This window comes from Marmota marmota, unplaced genomic scaffold (genome assembly GCF_001458135.2).
Source record: "Marmota marmota marmota unplaced genomic scaffold, marMar, whole genome shotgun sequence".
Taxonomy (NCBI): domain Eukaryota; kingdom Metazoa; phylum Chordata; class Mammalia; order Rodentia; family Sciuridae; genus Marmota; species Marmota marmota.
The window spans coordinates 827954-846970 of record NW_026000171.1 but is presented as its reverse complement, the minus strand read 5'-3'; the positions used below and the strand labels follow the sequence as shown (position 1 = coordinate 846970).

The following is a 19017-nucleotide window of genomic DNA, read 5'->3' as shown; positions in this document are numbered from 1 at the left end:
AACTAACTTTTCACCCCTAAACAGAGACTTCTCTCTCTACTCTCTCCATAGTGTGCTGTCTGGAACTTTGGGGAGGAATGAAGAAGGTGGTCCTGATGCCACCAATGCTGCCATGTTATTTCACAACCTGAGGAAACAATCTTCTAGGACAACACAGAACTGAGAAGGGACAAAGGCCCTCAATGCTATGAGCTGCCTACTGCTGAGGTGGACTCAAGGTCCAAGACTCCTGTAATCAGCCACATGTGATAACAGGCTCTTCTTGAGTCTGTCCCACCAGCACATGTGTCTTGCTTTTCATAGCAGCTCTGTCCCACATTTGAGGCCTCTAATTCCTAATGTGTGCTGAGTATCATCATGGTGGTCCTGGCGCTGAGCCCCAAGACAAAGTCCTATGCCAGCCCTGTGCCCTGCTCCTTAGCAAGTGGAGTCTTGCTTCCCCCTCTGCTGAGGCAGCTTGGAGGAGTGGTGGTGGAGACAGTCTCTTTGCTGCCTGACTAAACACAGTTCCAGTTCTCAGTCTGTGGGTGCTGGTGGAGCAAGAAGTGTTGTCACACTCTACAGGGCACCAGGTGTCATTCTGGCAGGACTTGTCTAAGTTTTAAGTCCAAGGCCTGAGCTCAATTTCTTTTCCAGTTCCCAAGAAGGATGCATCTCTCTCTTCATGCTGGGCTGCCTGAGGTTGGAAACTTTCAGTCTTCCTCCCCATTTCATTTTAATATTCTGAAAAGAGGCACTCACCTAGTTTATTGTCTCTGTTCAAGCTAGTTTGTTGTGTGAATAGAAGTTTATTAAGTGTTATTTGTGGGAGATCACTGAATAAACATCCTGGCCCTAAACTACATGATCTCTTACCATAATAAATATGCATTGATATTTTATGGCATTCAACATTGATTAGCCAGGACTGGATTACATTAACCTTCCTAAGTATGAGTTTATACAGATGTTGCTTTGCAATGAAAATATAGAGAGACTCTACTGTAGTAATGATGGAAGAAAGCCTGTGATTCTCATTCACAGTTCTCTGGCCTTTCTTCCCAATGTCCTAAGAATTCTGATGTCTGAATCTGGAAAGGAGAATTGCAACTTTGCAGTAATCCAAAATTCTTCCATGAGGTGTTCAATCCCAGCTCTGTGCCCATAATCCTACTGACCCAGTGCAAACATATCTCTGGCTATACATATATAAGTACTCAATTCAACTAAGTAGAGCCTCATTCTTGAATGTCTTTTGAAAAGTGCTACAAACAGGGTGTGTATGGTAATTTATGTGTAATCCTAAAAATAAATTAGAGAAACAAAATTATGAATATTGCTTTTAAGTGGAATCATCCTACAACAAACCTATCTTATCAAGAAAGGGAATTGAGAAAGGAAAGAACAATATTTGAAGTTCACAAGAAGGGAAACAATTGAAGCACATTATTTGCAGCTATTTCAAACACTCAGGGTCTATGAAAGAACCTCTCTGTCCTCTCTGAACTGCTCACTTTCTATTCCCCTAAGGATAAGACACTCACTTCATTAGACTTTTTCATTCTGCAATACAGTGGGGAATTCACTGGCCATACCTGAACAGATGACTCCTGCATCCAACTTGTGTGTGCAGTAGTGTTGCCCCCAGCCTAGAGAAGGGCACTTCCACACATAGGACTCCTTGCCTGTGCACTTCATGTCATCCAGCCAGATGGGCCCGGATCCCTCTCCAAAGAATGCCCCGGGCACGGCATTGAGGGCCTCACCACAGCCTATTTGTCTGCACACCACATGGGCATCCTTCAGGTCCCAGCTGTAGTCACAGACAGTGCCCCAGGAATGCTGATGAAGAATCTCCACTCTGCCTGCACAGCGACTACCTCCATCCACCAGGCGGAGCTGTGGAGTGTCTGAGGAGAAAGAATCATGTCAGTAGTTGCATTTACAAAGAGAATGAGAAGTCTTTTACTCCCTCCCACAGACTAAGCTTTCAGAATGCAGAGTTTGCTAGGTAAGACATGTAGTGGTTACACCAGAGCAGCAGCTAAGTCTCATTTCCTACGAAAACAAGTAGGAAAATTAATTGTGTAAAAAAAAAAAAGAATTAAACTTATTGTAATCTAGTAAGTAGTCTCAAGTAGAAGTTAGGTAGGTACTATCAGAGTTAAAGTTGTTATTGGTAGAGTTCTTCATAAGGTCTGATAAAATATTTCTAGAAATGTCAGGATTGCTACCTTGAGTAGTTGAAAGTATCTTTTTTTGTGAATGATTTCTAAGATTTAGTGTAAATGTGCCATCCTCTGAATTGGTTTCTTATTTTCTTTTTCTTCTTTCTCGTTTTTTCATTTCTTTGCACATATTTTTCTTTTTCTAAAATTCCTCAATCTTCCTCCATATTTATTTTCCTTCTGTAATTTTCCTTCATGAGTTAATCTTTTTACTAACTTTTGATGTTCTTGTTATTTCATTTTTCCCCTTGTCTATGGTTACTGCAGTTTAAATTATTGTTGAGACTCCTCCTATACAACAAGAGAGCTTTAATTATTTAATTATTACTGTATTTATGTAGCTTGTTTATTTTATATTGTTTTTACTGCTATTGTTTGTTTTCTTCTTTTTTTAAAGAGAGAGAATTTTTTAAAACATTTATTTATTTATTTATTTATTTATTTAGTTAGTTAGTTAGTTAGTTTTCAGCAGACACAACATCTTTGTATGTGGTGCTAAGAATCAAACTCAGGCCGCACGCATGCCAGGCAAGCGCGGTACCGCTTGAGCCACATCCCTAGCCCCTGTTTTCTTCTTTCTGAGTCATGATGGTAACCATATATGATCATATATGAAAAGCACACTTCAAAATCTATTAGAAGAGACAAAGAAGGTAACTATATAGTGCTAAGTTGAACAAACCACCAAAAAGATATGTTTATAATTGCATGTGAAACAGAACACCCAATTTTATGAAACAAATCTTATAGGATATAAAGGGAAAATAAAGTTGAATACAGTACTAATGATGTCTTAATATTTCACTAATACATTGGTAATCCAGACAAGATATCAACAAGCAAACATAGGACTAGAGTACATTATACATCAAGTGAACATAGCACCTACAGAGTGTTCCACCCAACAGCTGCAAAATACACATCATCTTCATTTGCAGTGCAGCACTCAGCTTCAGAGTTCTACTCTTCCCAGATCAATGAGACATAATTCTTCTATAGTCTGATAAGGTCATGAAAACAGTAAAATTCATTCTCTGAACATTCTTAGAGTTTCAGCTGAGTATCAGACTGCTGTGGAAACAGATTCTGAACCGAACAAAGCAGTACCATCAGTGAAAACTGAGCATTCTTTTTCTCATCTTTAAATAAATCCTCAAATATTTATGGATAATTCATCATGTTCTAGCATTATGTCATGAAATTCCATTCACCCAGAAGCCATGGAACACATGTTTAGAATAATATATGATTTAGAAATCTCAGTCTGCTATCAACTGTACAGGGACATGTGATCCTCACCTGTAGTTCTCAGGGATGGATGGACTCTTGCAAATGAAGAGGTGTAAACAACACAAAGTCAGGGTGTGGCTCAGATGCAGGTGTGCACTGCTCTACAAACAAAGATCACCAGATTCTTAAAGATGGGTATTACTATGGCCTACCCAAGCCTTCAATTAGAAAGGTGTTCCTTTTTTTACAATGGTTTAAACACAGTACTTGATTTTAATTTCAAAAATACACATTCTTTTTCTAATATTTCACTGGTTGATAGGAATCTGGAGAAGAAAATTTTTCATCTTGTTTTCTGTTTCCAGATGACTGAGGTAAAAATACTACCAATTTAGTGAGCTGCCCTCCTCACAACTGTGTTTTTCATACAATAATGTATTCATTAATAGAAGTGATGTGCCATACTCTGTGCATTGCTCAGTCTGCACAATCTACAATCATGAATAAACATATTTCAGAATGTTATAATTGGCTCATCTATACCTCTATAATATAGATACAAAATGACAAATATATGTTCAGAGTGGCCCATCTTGAATACTGGGGAGTGGAATATGTCATAGCATGAGAGTGGTTTAAAGGCCTACAGTGGTTGGCATTGTTTCAGTAAAGCCCATTTTCCATGGTTTACTGAAGCAATTGGCAGGCATCTTCCCCCTCTGATTTGTAAACAATACTTATTGTCTAAGTACTCCTTGGAGTTTTGAAACATAGTAAACCTACTGCCTGAGGCCTTTGTTTAGATATTGACATTAAACAAAATATCTGGTGCGGGATTTCTTAATGTTAATTTTCACTACAAATGATAGGCACTCAATTTAAAAATGATTTGATACATAAAACTGTGGAGATTACAGAAAAGATGAGCTTCTAAAGAGAAAGCATGAGGAATGGGGACCTGATGCTTCTAGAAAATTCCTTTCACATTTCCTTCCCAATTCCTGATTCTTTCATTTACCTTTGCTCTTTAGACATGTCCTTTTCACACAGATGAGACTGTGGGCCCCAGAATGTATATTTGATCCACAAGAATATGCCCACACAGGGCAATGACTCCTACTGACCTCTCCTGTGTTTTGGGAGGTGATAGTTACTAGTCTATCAGGGATAGTGGATTAGTAGTGCACCATCAGTGCTGTGTTGATCAAAAGCAATTGTGCCCCAAAAGAAGAGATATTTAGCAGCAAATTGGGATGCATTTACTAAATTTAAGAAAATAAATCTAACAGGAATTATGTAGGACCTTCGTGAAAGCAAACAAACTGTTTTAAACTTTTTATTCAAATTTGTTATCTATGTAATTACAACAAAAATTGCCATAATTACGAAAACTTGAGGCATGTTGTTGGTATTATATTTAGCTAAGCAGTGGTAACATAAAATACAAACTTTGCTGTTACATTTTTGGTTACAAGTCATAAGTAAGAGTTGCTCATCATAATGAATGACCAATCACATCACTCCTTTCAGGATACATTGGTGATTAGTCACTGCGCATATGTTATTTGGTTCATGTGTAGACAACAAAGTGTGTTTGTCCCACCTCCTTTTCTCTCAGTAATATGCTCACATAACACGAAGCAAAAATGAATCATTGAAGGAGGGAACTGATGGAAAAAGACAAAAGTGAAGCAAACACACACCTACCAAAAAAATTGTTATCTGTGACAGCAGAATGCATTACAATTCATATTATACACATAGAGCACAATTTTTCATGTCTTTGATTGTACACAAAGTTGAGTCACACCATTTGTGTCTCCACACATGCACTTAAGGTAATGATGTCCATCTCATTTCACAGTCTTTCCTACCTCTGTGCCCCTTCACTGACCCTCCCTCCCCTTTGCTCTATCTAGAGTTTGTCTAATCCTCCCAAGCTCCCACCCATATCCCATTATGAATCAGCATCCTTATATCAGAGAAAACATTCGACATTTGACATTTGGGTTTTTGGGATTGGCTAACTTCATTTAGCATTAGGTACTCCAACTCCATCCATTTACCTGAAAATGGCATGATTTTATTCTCTTTTAATGCTGAATAGTATTCCATTAGACAAACTAAAGAAATTAAAGGGATACAGATAGGACAAGAAGAACTCAAATTAGCACTATTTGCCAATGATAAGATTCTATACCTAGTGACACAGAAAATTCCACTAGAAAACTTCTAGAACTAACAAATGAATTCATCAAAGTAGCAAGATGTAAAATTGATACCCATAAATCAAAGGCATTTCTATATATCAGTGACAAATTCTCTGAAAGGGAAATGAGGAAAACTACCCCATTTACAATAGCCTCAAAAAATTACTTCGGGATCAACTTAAAGAAAGAGAGGATAAACCTCTACAACAAAAACTATAGAATGCTAAAGAAAGAAATTTAAGAAAACCTTAGAAGATGGAAAGATCAAACTTGTTCTTGGATAGGCAGAATTAATATTGTTAAAATAACCATACTACTAAAAGTACTATACAGATTTAATGCAATTCCAATCAAAATCCCAATGACATTCCTCATAGAAATAGAAAAAGCAATCAGAAAAAATTCATCAAGAAAAATAAGAAACCCAGAATAGCTAAAGCAATCCTTAGCAAGAAGAGTGAAGTAGGTGGTAACACTGTACCAGAACATAAACTATATTATAGAGAAATAGTAACAGAAACAGCATGGAATTGGCACCAAAATAGACTTATAGAACAATGTATAGAATACAGGACACAAGAGACAAACCCACCTAACTACAGTTATCTTATATTAGACAAAGGTGCCAAAAACATGCATTGGAGAAAAGATAGCCTCTTCAATAAATGTTGCTGGGAAAACTGGAAGTCCATATGCAACAAAATGAAATTAAACCCTTATCTCTCACCATCCACAAAACTCAATTCAAAGTGTATCAAGAACCTAGGGAATTAAACCAGAGACACTCTGCCTATCAGAAGAAAAAGTAGGCCTAAATCTCCATTAAGTCAGAGTAGTCCCTGACTTCCTTAAGACTTAAAATATTTTTGAAGGTTTTAAAGATCTTATGTTTGAAGTAAAAACATAAATAATTTTTATACTGTTCTCTTTAGTGAATGCAAACATTTGTTAGAATTCAGTTGAACATATAAATTGTTACTATTTGATGTTTTCTATAAGATTTCTGAAGTGCATAAGTAAAAATAAATGAGATTATAGGAAATAAATTTTTGAAATAGAAGGCTGCTATAAAAATATTCATGAGATTTTAAAATATATTAAAAAGAACTAAGTTCTTATGAGAGTGCAATGCAGCAGAATGTAAATGTAGACAAAAGACAATTATATGATTAGGAAGTTAGTATTTAAAAGGAAACACCTCAGATTATTAGGACATATATATTTTTATATTGTTGAAAATTTATGTGTAATTTTTTAAAAAATAGTATTTAATCACTACTTTTTATTGTGCTCTAAAATAAACTTTTCAGTGGTTAAATAAACACATGTGAAAGTCATTCATAATGCAAAGACAAAACACATGTACATATATATCCACTAATATCCAAGTTTATTGTAAAGAAGACATATTTGAGCACTTTCCTACAAACATAAAAATTTCAGCTTGTCATTTAAATGGATCCATATTTCCATATTGACTAAAATCCTTAATTTCTGGGATGTAGCAAAACTCTTTTCATTGGTCATTGATTTGGTAAGAGCATTTTAAAAAGTTATGACTCAAAAAATGGAATTTTATGTCGTACATTGATAAACATTGTAACTAAAACTGTCAGCCAGGTTAGTGTGTTAGTGAAAACTTTGTTACGAGACACACATGAGATAATCAGCATTATAAAGAGAAAATATTTAATTTCATTTACAATTTTAGAAGTTACAGTTAGTATTTGGTTGATCTAATTTTGGGGGGTAACATAGCCCCTTATTGTAAAAGAACAAGGTACAGCAAATTGTTCAACTTGTGTCTGGGAAAAGAGTTAAGAGGAGGCCAGAGTTCTATAGTCTCCATCAAGAGCAGGCCCTTACTGACTCAGTGATTCCCACTATTCCCGAACTCTTGAGGGTTCTCTCACCTCCCAGTAGAAACATGTTGGAGATTAAGCATTTACCAGAGGGATTTTGGGGACAATTTTAAGATCCAAACTATAGTAGTCATTGTGCTTTTGGAAAGTATAGCTAAAGAGGAACAAATTTACCAATGGTCACTGTGTTTAAAACAAATATATTTAATGTACTTCTACAGAGATACTCATAGGACCAAGAGAGCAAAACTTAAAAGTAAAGAAAGCCATAAGTTTTAGAAAGCCATAAATTTTAAAATCTATCTTGCATTACAGAGAACTATACTCAGTTTTTGTTTTAAATCAATAATTAGAAGAAAAGACACATCTGTGTTTCAGTCAAATAAGAAAGAAACCAGGCTCAGACCATGCAAAATTTAATTCTTAGTGGCCTATGAGACTTGGGGTATTGGGTCTATAAGTGACTGAAGATACGTGTTTGGCACAACTTAGAATGTGTGTCTACTCTTACAATGACAGAAATTTGGTTGTTGCACAGTTCAGATTTGGGAGTTGTTTTATTTCTAAGCAAAGAAAGTTCTATCCTTTTGATTCTGCAGAGTAAAAACACTCATTTTTGTTTTCTAGAATCATCTTTTAGTGTTATCATATCATATCTTTTAGTGTTATCATATCATATCTTTTAGTGTTATCATATCTTTGGATAGTGACTTCTTTAAGTGTTAAGATTAAAGATTATTAACCTGTAAATTAAATTGAGGATTGTAAAGCACCATTTCCTTTTATTTTGGCAGAGATGTTATACTGTGGTAGGTTAGTGATTTGTACAAAGTTATAAATTTGGAGAATATAGTTGACACCCTGACCTATCCTCTCATGTCCTTGTTTTATTCTTCCCAATGACAGCTTCACATGCCAAGTTATGGCACATTTTCTCCTCCCTTGGCCCAATGTAAGGTATATATTGCATGTCAGTCTCCTGGCACATACTTTCAACTTTCCTCTCAGACAAGTGTCCTTCATTTCTCATAATTGACTCACTTGCAAGAAAGACACCAACCTGAGTAATAGGAGAATCTCAGGTCCAGACTAGAAAATTGTTCCTCCCTATCTGTGTTTGAGCCTAAAAGATCCTCAATTCTCCACATTTCTGCTCTTTTCAGGGTTTTATTTGCCACAGGAAATGTCTCCTCTTAATCCCTCTCATGATTAGAGATTTAGGTCTCAATTTTATCCAGGTAGACCAAAGAGATAGGATGACAAGGATGGTTCTCAACATGTTTCATCAAGATTGTACATATTTTTCTTTCTCTATGTCCAGGGTTGCCTTCTTCATCCTGCCTGTAGCTGTGACTCAATCTGTATTCAACCAACTCCCAGGTCCTGTGGCAGTATCCTCACCTCTATCTGTCTCTCATACATCACTCCAGGCTCCTATTTTCTCTTGGGACAGAGTACTGTGTTGCTTGAGATACTGGGGATGTCTCCATTACATGTGGTATTTGGCCACTTACAGATCCACAAAAACTGAAGTATGTTCCTTGAAGACCAAACTTGCTTTTTTACATTCCAAGGCAGAGATGGCTGCATGACCTTCCAATCCAGGCAAAGAAGGGGCAAAAAGCATGGTCACTAGATGCTGAGAAATAGCCATAATAGCCTTGGACTAGCACATGATGAAAATGGAAGTAAAAGGGAGACTTCAAAGAGGTATATGTAAACTTTCTGCTCAGGTTTGTTATTTATGTTGAAGATGGCTATTTGAAGGCAATATTGAGAGTTCACCTCATATTATTTTATTCAAAATTCAAATAACTTTTTAGATATCTCCATGTTGCAAAAATGTTTGTAGTTGTTGAGAATATAAATCACAAGAAAGCAAAGAAGTTCTCTTGGGGATTCCTTATTTCTAGTGAAAAGAAGGAAAGGAAATAGTTTCAAGTCATTTGAAAAGTTTATGAACGACCTGGGTGGACAAAGAAAGAGATATTGCCCCTACAGAGGACAACTGATTTATATTTCCTCTACAGAGTTCTACTGATTTATATTAAACAATCTAAGCAAAGGCAAAATTAATATTTCAGTCATATACATTTCTGTTTCATCTCTTTCTGTATGTGTGCACTTTGACCTAAGGCAAGATTTTTAATGAAATCTCATCACTGGGACCCCTCCTTTCAACATTTTGATCTTCTTAGTGCCTCAAACTTGAGTCACTCTTACAATTCATTCTTCCCTTTTCCTACAATAGCCATGCAGAATTCACATAAACATACACAGGAAATTCTACAAATTACAACTGCGTCTTCAGCTCTGCTCAGAGAATCCTTAAGTACATAGTCAGCTCTCATGTCAAATCCTATTACTACAAGCCTCCTTTACCTTTCCAAAGTCCACTTGTCTCCATGCTCCCATTCTTATCAAATAACACCAAATGCACTTTTATGACTGAATGCAACAGGTATAAACTGTCATGTCTTACCAAAATACACACCTAATGACATTTTATTCAATCCAACACTGACTTGCAAACACACAGCCTTCCAATTCAAGTTTATGAAGATGTTTTGTTAAAAAAAAAAGTGAAGAGAATGGATTGTAGTAAAGATGAAAGGAGAATCCACAACTCAGAGCTTTCTATCTGTAGTTCTCCCTCTCACCAAAAGCTATGCATTCTATTCTCTGAATTTGCAAGAGATTTATGACTTTGTAGTAATCCATAAATTCCTCTGTGATTTGTTTAATGATATCCTCTGTGCCTATACATCTACTAGCCTAGTGTAAAACAGTGTCTCAGGCTACACATATGGAAACACTTCAAATTAAAAAAGTACAACCTCCTTCTAGTCCTTTCTTCTGACAGGTTCACTGTCTCTAAGGAGATATATCTGTTCGTTTGCAGATCTTTTTGATTATAATAAACTTATAAGAACAAAGCTATAAAGATTATACAGTTAATATTAATTGAATTATTATTAAAATAAATTATCTTTTTAAGACAGACAACTGGAGAAGGGAAACCTGTAGTTGAGACTCACAAGAGGGAAGTAAGAGAAGCTCATCACAATCAGAAACTGAACGGTCTTGGTCTAAAGACCTCTGAGTCCTTCATAGCTCATCCACCTCCTATTTCCCCAAAATCAGAAACCTTCTAATCTAGAACTTTTCTTTCTCCAAGACACTGGACAATATAATGACAGTAACTGAGCAAGTGACTCCTACATCATCATGCCTGCTGTTGTAGTTCTGTTGTTTTTCAAAAATAGCAATAATTGAAAAATACCTAGTTGGACTGATCAAGCAAACAACAGAGAAGACACAAATTACCGTATGATGAATGAAGCAGACACTATCACTCCATTTCAAACAATTACACATTATCCTTGAAAAGAAAATGTTGTAATACAGTTCATCCTAAATTATTAGCCAACTTGTATAAAATGAATAAGTTTCTAGGAAGAAATAATTTTTAAAAACTAAAATTAAAACTAAAACTAAAACTAAATTTAAAAACTAAAATTTAAAAACTAAAAAATTAGCTAGATAGGAGAAAGAAGTTCTGTTGTGCTCTTGAACAGCAGGGTGACTATTGATAATGTTAATGTGCTGCATATTAAGAACGAATAAAAAAACAAAATCACCACCAAGGTGGTGGAACAAAATGGGATTTCCAAAAAAGCTAACGTCTTTCACATAGTAAAGGAAATATGCAACAGAGTGAAGAGACAATCTACACAACTGGGAGAAAATATTTGTAAACTATACATTTGAAAATGGATTAATGTCTAGAATACATAGCTTAAAAAGATATATATATATATATACACACACATACATACAAACACACCTGATAAAATATGGTTGTAGATCAAGTAAGATACTTCTCAAAATATGGGCTGGGGTATAGCAGAGTTGATAGAGTGCTTGCCTCGCGTGCATAAGGCACTGGGTTCAATCTTCAGTACCACAAACAAAAAATCAAAAAACCAAACCAACCCCCCCCCAAAAAAAAAAAAAACTAACCAAAACAAAATAATAACTAACTAAATATATGTGTATGTGTATTTATATATAATAATGTGTATTTATATATAATACTATATAAATACACTTGTACATGTATTTATATAATATTATATATAAATACACATTTATATATATAATATATATTATATATTATATAATGTGTATATATACACACACACACACATACACACACACACACAAAATGGACTACCAGGTATATGAAAACATGCTCACCGTCACCTTCAAGGAAAAGCAAATTAAATGACAATGGAATATTGTCTTACTCTAGTAACAATGGCTATTATCAAAAATACAAATACTAATGAGTGAGAGGATGTGGACAATGTGGTGTATATGCACAACAGAATATTATTTAGTACCAAAATGCATGAAATCTTGTCATTTACAAAAACATGGATGCAACTAGACCTCCTGGTTTAGTGAAACAGGCAAGAGTACAGAAAGATAAGTGCCGTCTCTCTGAGATTAGCAGTATAAAAAAGTCGATCTCACTGAAAAGAAGAGTAGGTTACAAGTAGCTGGCAGGACTGAAGGTATGGGGGGAGAGGGGATGATGGGGAGAGGCTGATGAGAGACTGCAGGTTAATTAGCTAGATAGGAGAAAGAAGTTCTGTTGTGCTCTTGAACAGCAGGGTGACTATTGATAATGTTAATGTGCTGCATATTTCAAAAAGTTCCAAGTATGGATTTTGAAAGTTTTCACCACAAATAAATTATATATATTTGAGGAGATAGATATTTTTAGCCTGATTTAAGCACTGCACAATACATATTTAGAATAGATCACCTGGTATCCCATAATTCTGTGTACATTTTATATTTTTGTATATCAATTAAAAATCACTATCATATTAAATTATAACCAAATTGAATCATTATTTAAAACTTCCTCACAAAAACCCTCCAGGACTAGAAGCCTTTAGTGGTGAATTATGGTGATTTTCTCATAGAAAAATTATGAGTTCTAGGTTTTGTTTTGCTCTTCAGAAAAGAAAAGGAAGCACTTTATAATTTATTTATTATGTCAATAAGATATAATGTCAAAATCAAGGCATTAGAAGAAAATAAATGAAGCACAAAGCAATATTCTTCAAAAATATAGACACAAGAATCTTTAGCAAAACACAGCAAGTCATACTCAACAATATACAAACAGCATAATGCACCAGGACCAAATGGGGTTTACCCAAGAATGCAATATTGCCTTTTTTTATATAAAAAAAGTAAATAAATGTAATTCCCCATATTAGTATGAGAAAAATGCATAATTGTTACACTAGATGGAGAGAAAACATTTAGTAAATTTAAGGGGCTAAGGATGTGGCTCAGGTTGTAGCATGCTCACCTAGCATGCGTGAGGCACTGGGTTCGATTCTCAGCACCACATATAAACAAAAGAAAGATATTGTGTCCACCTAAATCTAGAAAATGAATATTAAAAAAATTTAATATCCCTTTATAACAAAAATTCCCAGGGAAATAGGAATAAAAGAGAATCTCATTAAACCAGAATAACAGTCTCTCTTAAAATTATATTTTTGTATTGGAGGCCCCAGAAAAGGCAAGAAAAAGAAAGAAAAGGTATATAGCTTATGAAATATGAAGTAAAACTGTGGTTATTTTCAGACAATATAATTGTGCATGAGAAACTAGGAATCTACAAATATCTACTAGTACTCATAAAGCTATAAGACATGAGTAAGATATAAATATTAAATCGTCTTATTGTAGCAACAAAAATCATAAAGGTTAATAATAGTTTTTGAAAGAAGTACATCAGACCACTTACTTCAATATGTACTATAAGTCTACCATATTGAAACAGCATGGTACTGGCCTAAGGATAATCATACAGGTCACTGAACATAACAGAACCCTAGAATCAAACTCCCATGTTATGCCTCCCTTCCTGAATGAAAATTAAGAACGACCAATGAAGACACAAAAGGTACTGAAAACTATTAGTAACTAGGGGAGAGTAAGTTAAATCCAAAGAGAATTAAACTTATTCACAAAAATTTGTAAAAGATTAAATAGCAAATATTAGAGAGGATTTGTAGTAATGGAAATGGTAGTATTAACTTTGGGAACCTCCAGCTGTTACTTTAAAAGAAATAAACTGACAATATGATGTGACAATTTCAATAATATTCCAAAGCTATGAAAGGTATGACATGAAAGTTCTTAACATTTTTATTTATAATAACAAAACTAGGATGTCACTCAGCTCTTCCATAATAAGTTAATGAATAAAGAAATTGAGATATATCCACACAATGAAAAGTGATTATGTAATAAAATGAATAAAGTATTTTAAGTAAATCTTATTGTAAATATTTAATGTATATTACATGATTCCATGGTAAATTATACATATGTATATAGATATGGATACACACATATATATGTTTACTATAGTGAAGTAAAATATCATAACCAACAAACCACATACTTACCCAGATTTAGTTTTGCTTTTTTTTTTCCCCTTTGGCAAGAGCAACTAAAATCTACTCGTTTAGCGTGAATCCCTGAAAGAGCACAATTTTATTATCCATAGTCCTCCTGTTGTGTGTTAGAGCTCTAGGATTGTTCATGTTATATATCTGCTATTTTGTATCCTCTCACCTACATTTCAACATTTTGCTGAACAAACAAAATGAGGAACAAGGTGTCACATACTCTATGGATGCATCCATGTAGGCCAATTAATGTGTGGTATTGAAAGTCAGGGAACTGGTTAACCTTGCCTGAAAGAAGGCATGAAGTTATCTTCTACTTGTTAATATTCTATTTCTTGATTTCTGGGTTGTTTACATGTATTCACTTCACAAAAATTCCTAGAGCTTGAGACTTGTAACACTTTCATATTTTAATACTTTAATAAAAAATTAAAATGAAGATTCAAAGCCAGGCCATCAGATTTCAGAGATCAAACTCTCTATTCTTATGCTAAAAACTACCTCAGTAATATAATCTTCATGAGAATTTACTAGTCCCAAATATTGTTTTATGATAAAAATTATAAACTTTGAATCTAGGAGAAGTTAAAAGAACATTAGAACAGTGGAACATATATATTTCTTTACCTACTTATTGGTTATCATTTACCCCAAATAGAAAAATTAATAATATAAGAATTATGATTATATTAATAAATGTGTGTGTTTACACACATGTGGAGACTTCTATTATAGCATTATAATAGAAGGTGTTGTAGGTGTATATATACAGTTTTATATAAAAAAGCAATTTCAATTTTAAAATATACTGTATCACTTTGTATTTCTGTTTCTTTTAGGAAGCCTTCCCTAACCACTTCTGAGTAGGTTAGCTGACTCCCTATTGTGTTCCCACAGGAGCCTTTACTTTCTTAATTATTGTATATATCATAGTTTATCATTAGTTCTGGTTTAGTTGTCCACCTCCCCCACTATGCTGTGTCACTGAGAAGTGTGCTCACTGTTGTAGCACTGGTGCCTGTTAAGGCACAATGAAGGATGATTACATCTAGCAATGCAGTGTACTAGGTACTCTAGGGAACCCTCCAGTATACAGAGGAAATACTCCACAGAACAACTGGGCAACAGATCCTGACACCAGTATGGCCTTGATATATAAGATATAAACAGCAGGAGAAATTGGGTAGTTCTCAGATGAATTCTGAGGGAACCCTTCTGAGTGTGCAATGCCTTGGAACTGTATTGAGGGGCAATGTGGAAACTATCATGGATACACCCACAAAATCTGTGCCACAGAAAGGGTCAAGTGTGATCTGGCAGGCTGCTGTGGTCACCTGGACTACTGGCAGTAAAGGCTCTTGTAACATGTCCTAGGATTAAGGAATTTTTAATGCTCTGGCAGCAAAATTCCAAGGTTGAAATTTTGCAAGAAGATGGGGCAAATTCATTTGAACCAAGTGCTTTAATATGTGAACATGTGTTTTGATATTTTGATCCTCTGAGGATAATGTTCTCTTTGAGGAAAAATTATGTTTGCTTGAAGGGGGTATAATTTCTTCTCAGCCTGAATAGAAATTCATTCACTGATCTTGCTAATAGAGACCAAAATGGAATCAGAACATAATTTTACATTTCATTTTGAGAGTCCATCCCCACCCCTAAGAGCCAGACAGTTTTGGAGACAGGACACCATCATGGGTCTTTGGCTAGAATCCAAAGAACTGGATGTTTCTAGACATATACTAAGGGAGTGAGGAGCAGAACATCTTGTTCTTGTTGGGAGGGGTAGAGTTTCTCAAAGAAGAAGGAAAGAGACTTATGAACAGAGAGTTTAGAAGAGGGAAGAAAAAAATGAGTAGAGACAGAGAAGTGAGGAACATTGTTGAAGCAGGCAGGACCTATAACTAGAAAAGCTGGCTCTCCAGGATGTGGCTAGATCATCCCTTTTCAGGAGCTCAAATGCTGGGAACCTAACTCCACTGAGCCACAGGTCCAGTGTGGACCACATTTCATGTAAGGTCTGAGGGAACCACAAGGGAAAAAATCACCAGGAATACTTTCACAAGCACAGGGTTCTTCTAAGAAGCAGTTTCTTGGCATGTGAGAGAATAAGTTTGAATACCCACAGGGAATGGAAAATTGGACCACGAGAGGCTCATCCTGAAGTCTCTAAGGCCAGATCCCTGCTCTTCCTACAGGGCTAACATAAATTCATCCATGACCTTCTGCATCTGGTATAGATTTTTTTTTCTGCACAAAGGGATCAGAAGACCATCAATCCTAGTGATAGGGAGAGAAAAACACTTGCAGAAAGACAAAGGTCTGTCAAGAACCCTGGGCAGGGGAAACACTATAGTGAGGCAGAAAATGCCTGAGCTGTGGGTTTGTGAGGAAGAAAAAGAATCACATGTCAGGCTCAGAGTGCAGGTGCAGGTTTATCTGTGGTATAATTGCAGTTCATGTTGTCTGTGTTGGGGGCTTTCTTTATAGGCACCAAGGTTTACATCTGCCCTTGTCATGTGCACATACACATATATCATCACCAACATTGTCCTCACTATCAAATCAAGCACCATGGCTCAGAGTGATTTCTATGGACTCCTGTCTAAACAGCTGACTTCCAGTGGGCAGGCATGCTCCTGCTCATACTTTTACTTCAAAGTTCCTTCACCCACTAGTTGCTCTACTCTATCACCTCACATCTCTGCACCCCCTCTCCCATATCTGTCTCTGTTTCTGTTTTTCAAGCTTTCCTCCTTTTTCTCTCATCTTTCTCTCCTCTCTTCTCCTGTATTTTTCTTTCTGTTTTTCTCTCCCCCTTCTCCCTTTAGGTACATCACTCTCTATGGCACTTCTATTTCTTCCTTCCTTCTCTGTCTCTCTCTCTCTCTCTCTTTCATACACACAAACACACCAGTTCACTGGCTGAAAGGGCAGAAATACTAATGCAGTGAGTAAGCATACTATAGAGTACAGGAGGAACAGAGAAGAGGGCCAGCCTGAGGTCATCCCTTAGCCTCTAACTGTTATAGGAAACCTGGGAAGTGAGTTTTTAGATGTCATTGTGTAAATACAAAATATAGACTCTGGTTGATCTGGGAACAAACTTTATATCTCTGCAACATCCCATTGTTGTTCTTGAATAACTGAGACCCCACAGAAAAAAGATCAGCATTTACTGTCACTTCAGATGATAGTGGGTCAAAACCAAGTGATCTACAAAGAGGCATTGATTGTCTTTAGGATCCTAATGATTATTTCCCAGATCCTTCGAGGTAATCTATCATCTCCCTGGTCTTAAAAAGTGGGGCTATTCTTACCTTGAGCATTCACTATGACAGTAAGGAGGAGAAAAGCAAGTCCCTGGAGATGGCCCTGTCTCTGCATAATCCGTCTGTTCCTTATGTCCTCTGGTCACAGCATCGGCTTCCCCAGATGATCTAGGGAGCCCTCCCAGCATTTGATGAGGCTCCTACCACAGGAAGGGGATTATATAGCGCCAGCCACTGACATGGCCATCTTCTGGGAGCCAATAGAAACTATGTTTAATGTTTTCCCGCCCTCAGAGTCTGTAAGAAAAGGAAACTTTCTGAAGTTAAAACATCAATTAGCTGCTGAATCTTAATTATCTTCTTATATAAAAGAGGGGTATTTTGATATCAGATTTCTTTCTGTTCTCAAGAATGATACAGAAAAGCTATTTTTTTTTAACCTCAGGGATTTGGTTCAATGTCAGGTTCCACCCAGTTGCTAGCATTAGTGAAGCACAAGGTTTTGGGTCAAATCCATTACCCAGTGGAGCCAAGAAAAGATGATATTTGTTGATGAGATCTAGTTTTCCAGTGTCACAGCACCAGCATGTTGTGGCTGCAAGGATTCAAGATGTCCTTAACTGTAAGAAGAAAAAGGAAGGGGATTAGAAAGTTTAAAAGACTTTGGGGAATGAACAAAGGTGAGTTGGACATCCCAGGGACGTGAGTGTTGATACTATAGGCTTAACTTTCCACCTCCTTCATTTCTGGGTTATAAGTGAAGCCTGTCCATAGCTCTCTTGATGACAGTGTAAGTTTATGAAGACTATCTTCCTCTCCTTGAGTAATATCTCAGAGAATTTTTACCAGTTTCACATGGGAATATATTGCACTTCCCTGGTACATGGTGGGATCAGAGATTGAAAAAAAGTTATATGTTCATTTCCCATTTACAATTCAGCTCTCCTCCCTCTGACACTCCAGTCCTTATGGGATTGATGGGGTGCCTGCCTGCTCCTGGGTCCTCCTTTTCAGCATTTCTTTCTTTACCTCCTCTTCTTTCCTTCATTCTCATATAAACTAGTCCACTTTCACATTCTCTTATGCCCTCTACTGAACCTCTACCCAGTATGGCATACTTCCTGAAGTGTTGACTACTTGTTTGATCAATTACTGAGACAGGAATATTAAAATATTCCCCTTAAGATAGCAGCTTTGTATATTTTCCACTTTGTATCATCCAGGCTTCATGGATTTTGATGCTCTCCCATTATTATCACGAGTATTTATGGTGGTTTTGTTTTCTTCACAAACTTTACATTTTATCATCTTGAAAAGTCCTTGTTTAATTGTCATAGCCTTTGTATTGGGGTCTACTTTTTCTTATATGAATGTAGTTATACCAATTTTATTTTGAGTAATGTTTTCTCTTTGTATCTCTTTCCATCCCTTTCCTTTGCAAATTTTGGTGACTATATTTACAATTCATTTTATATAGAAACAAAGATGCAAACTGCTTTTAAAAACAATTTCACTCTGATATGATTATATATTTTAGGTAGTTGCAGAACTAGAGGTGACCCACATACTCTTCATCGAATTCCACTCAAAATTTACATGTTATAAAACAATAGTATAGTATTAATACAAGTAACTTGACACTGTCTCCAGCAACACATGAGAGATCTAATTTTTTGCATATAGTCTTACATTTAGTAGTTGGTAATTTTCATTTTATCAATTTGAATAGA

At 35.8% G+C, this 19017-nt stretch overlaps 1 protein-coding gene across 1 annotated transcript in view; it reads right to left on the bottom strand.

Annotated features, from left to right (window-relative positions):
• The window catches only part of LOC107154871 (antigen WC1.1-like), a 29034-nt gene extending 11632 nt beyond the window's left edge, over nucleotides 1-17402 (bottom strand). Inside the window, exons 1-2 of the mRNA XM_048787559.1 lie at nucleotides 17336-17402; nucleotides 1575-1889 (exon numbers count right to left, since the gene is read on the bottom strand). Of these exons, the coding sequence (XP_048643516.1) occupies nucleotides 1575-1889; nucleotides 17336-17402 (382 nt within the window). The remainder of the gene's footprint in view (nucleotides 1-1574; nucleotides 1890-17335) is intronic.
• Between the last annotated feature and the right edge of the window lie 1615 nt (nucleotides 17403-19017).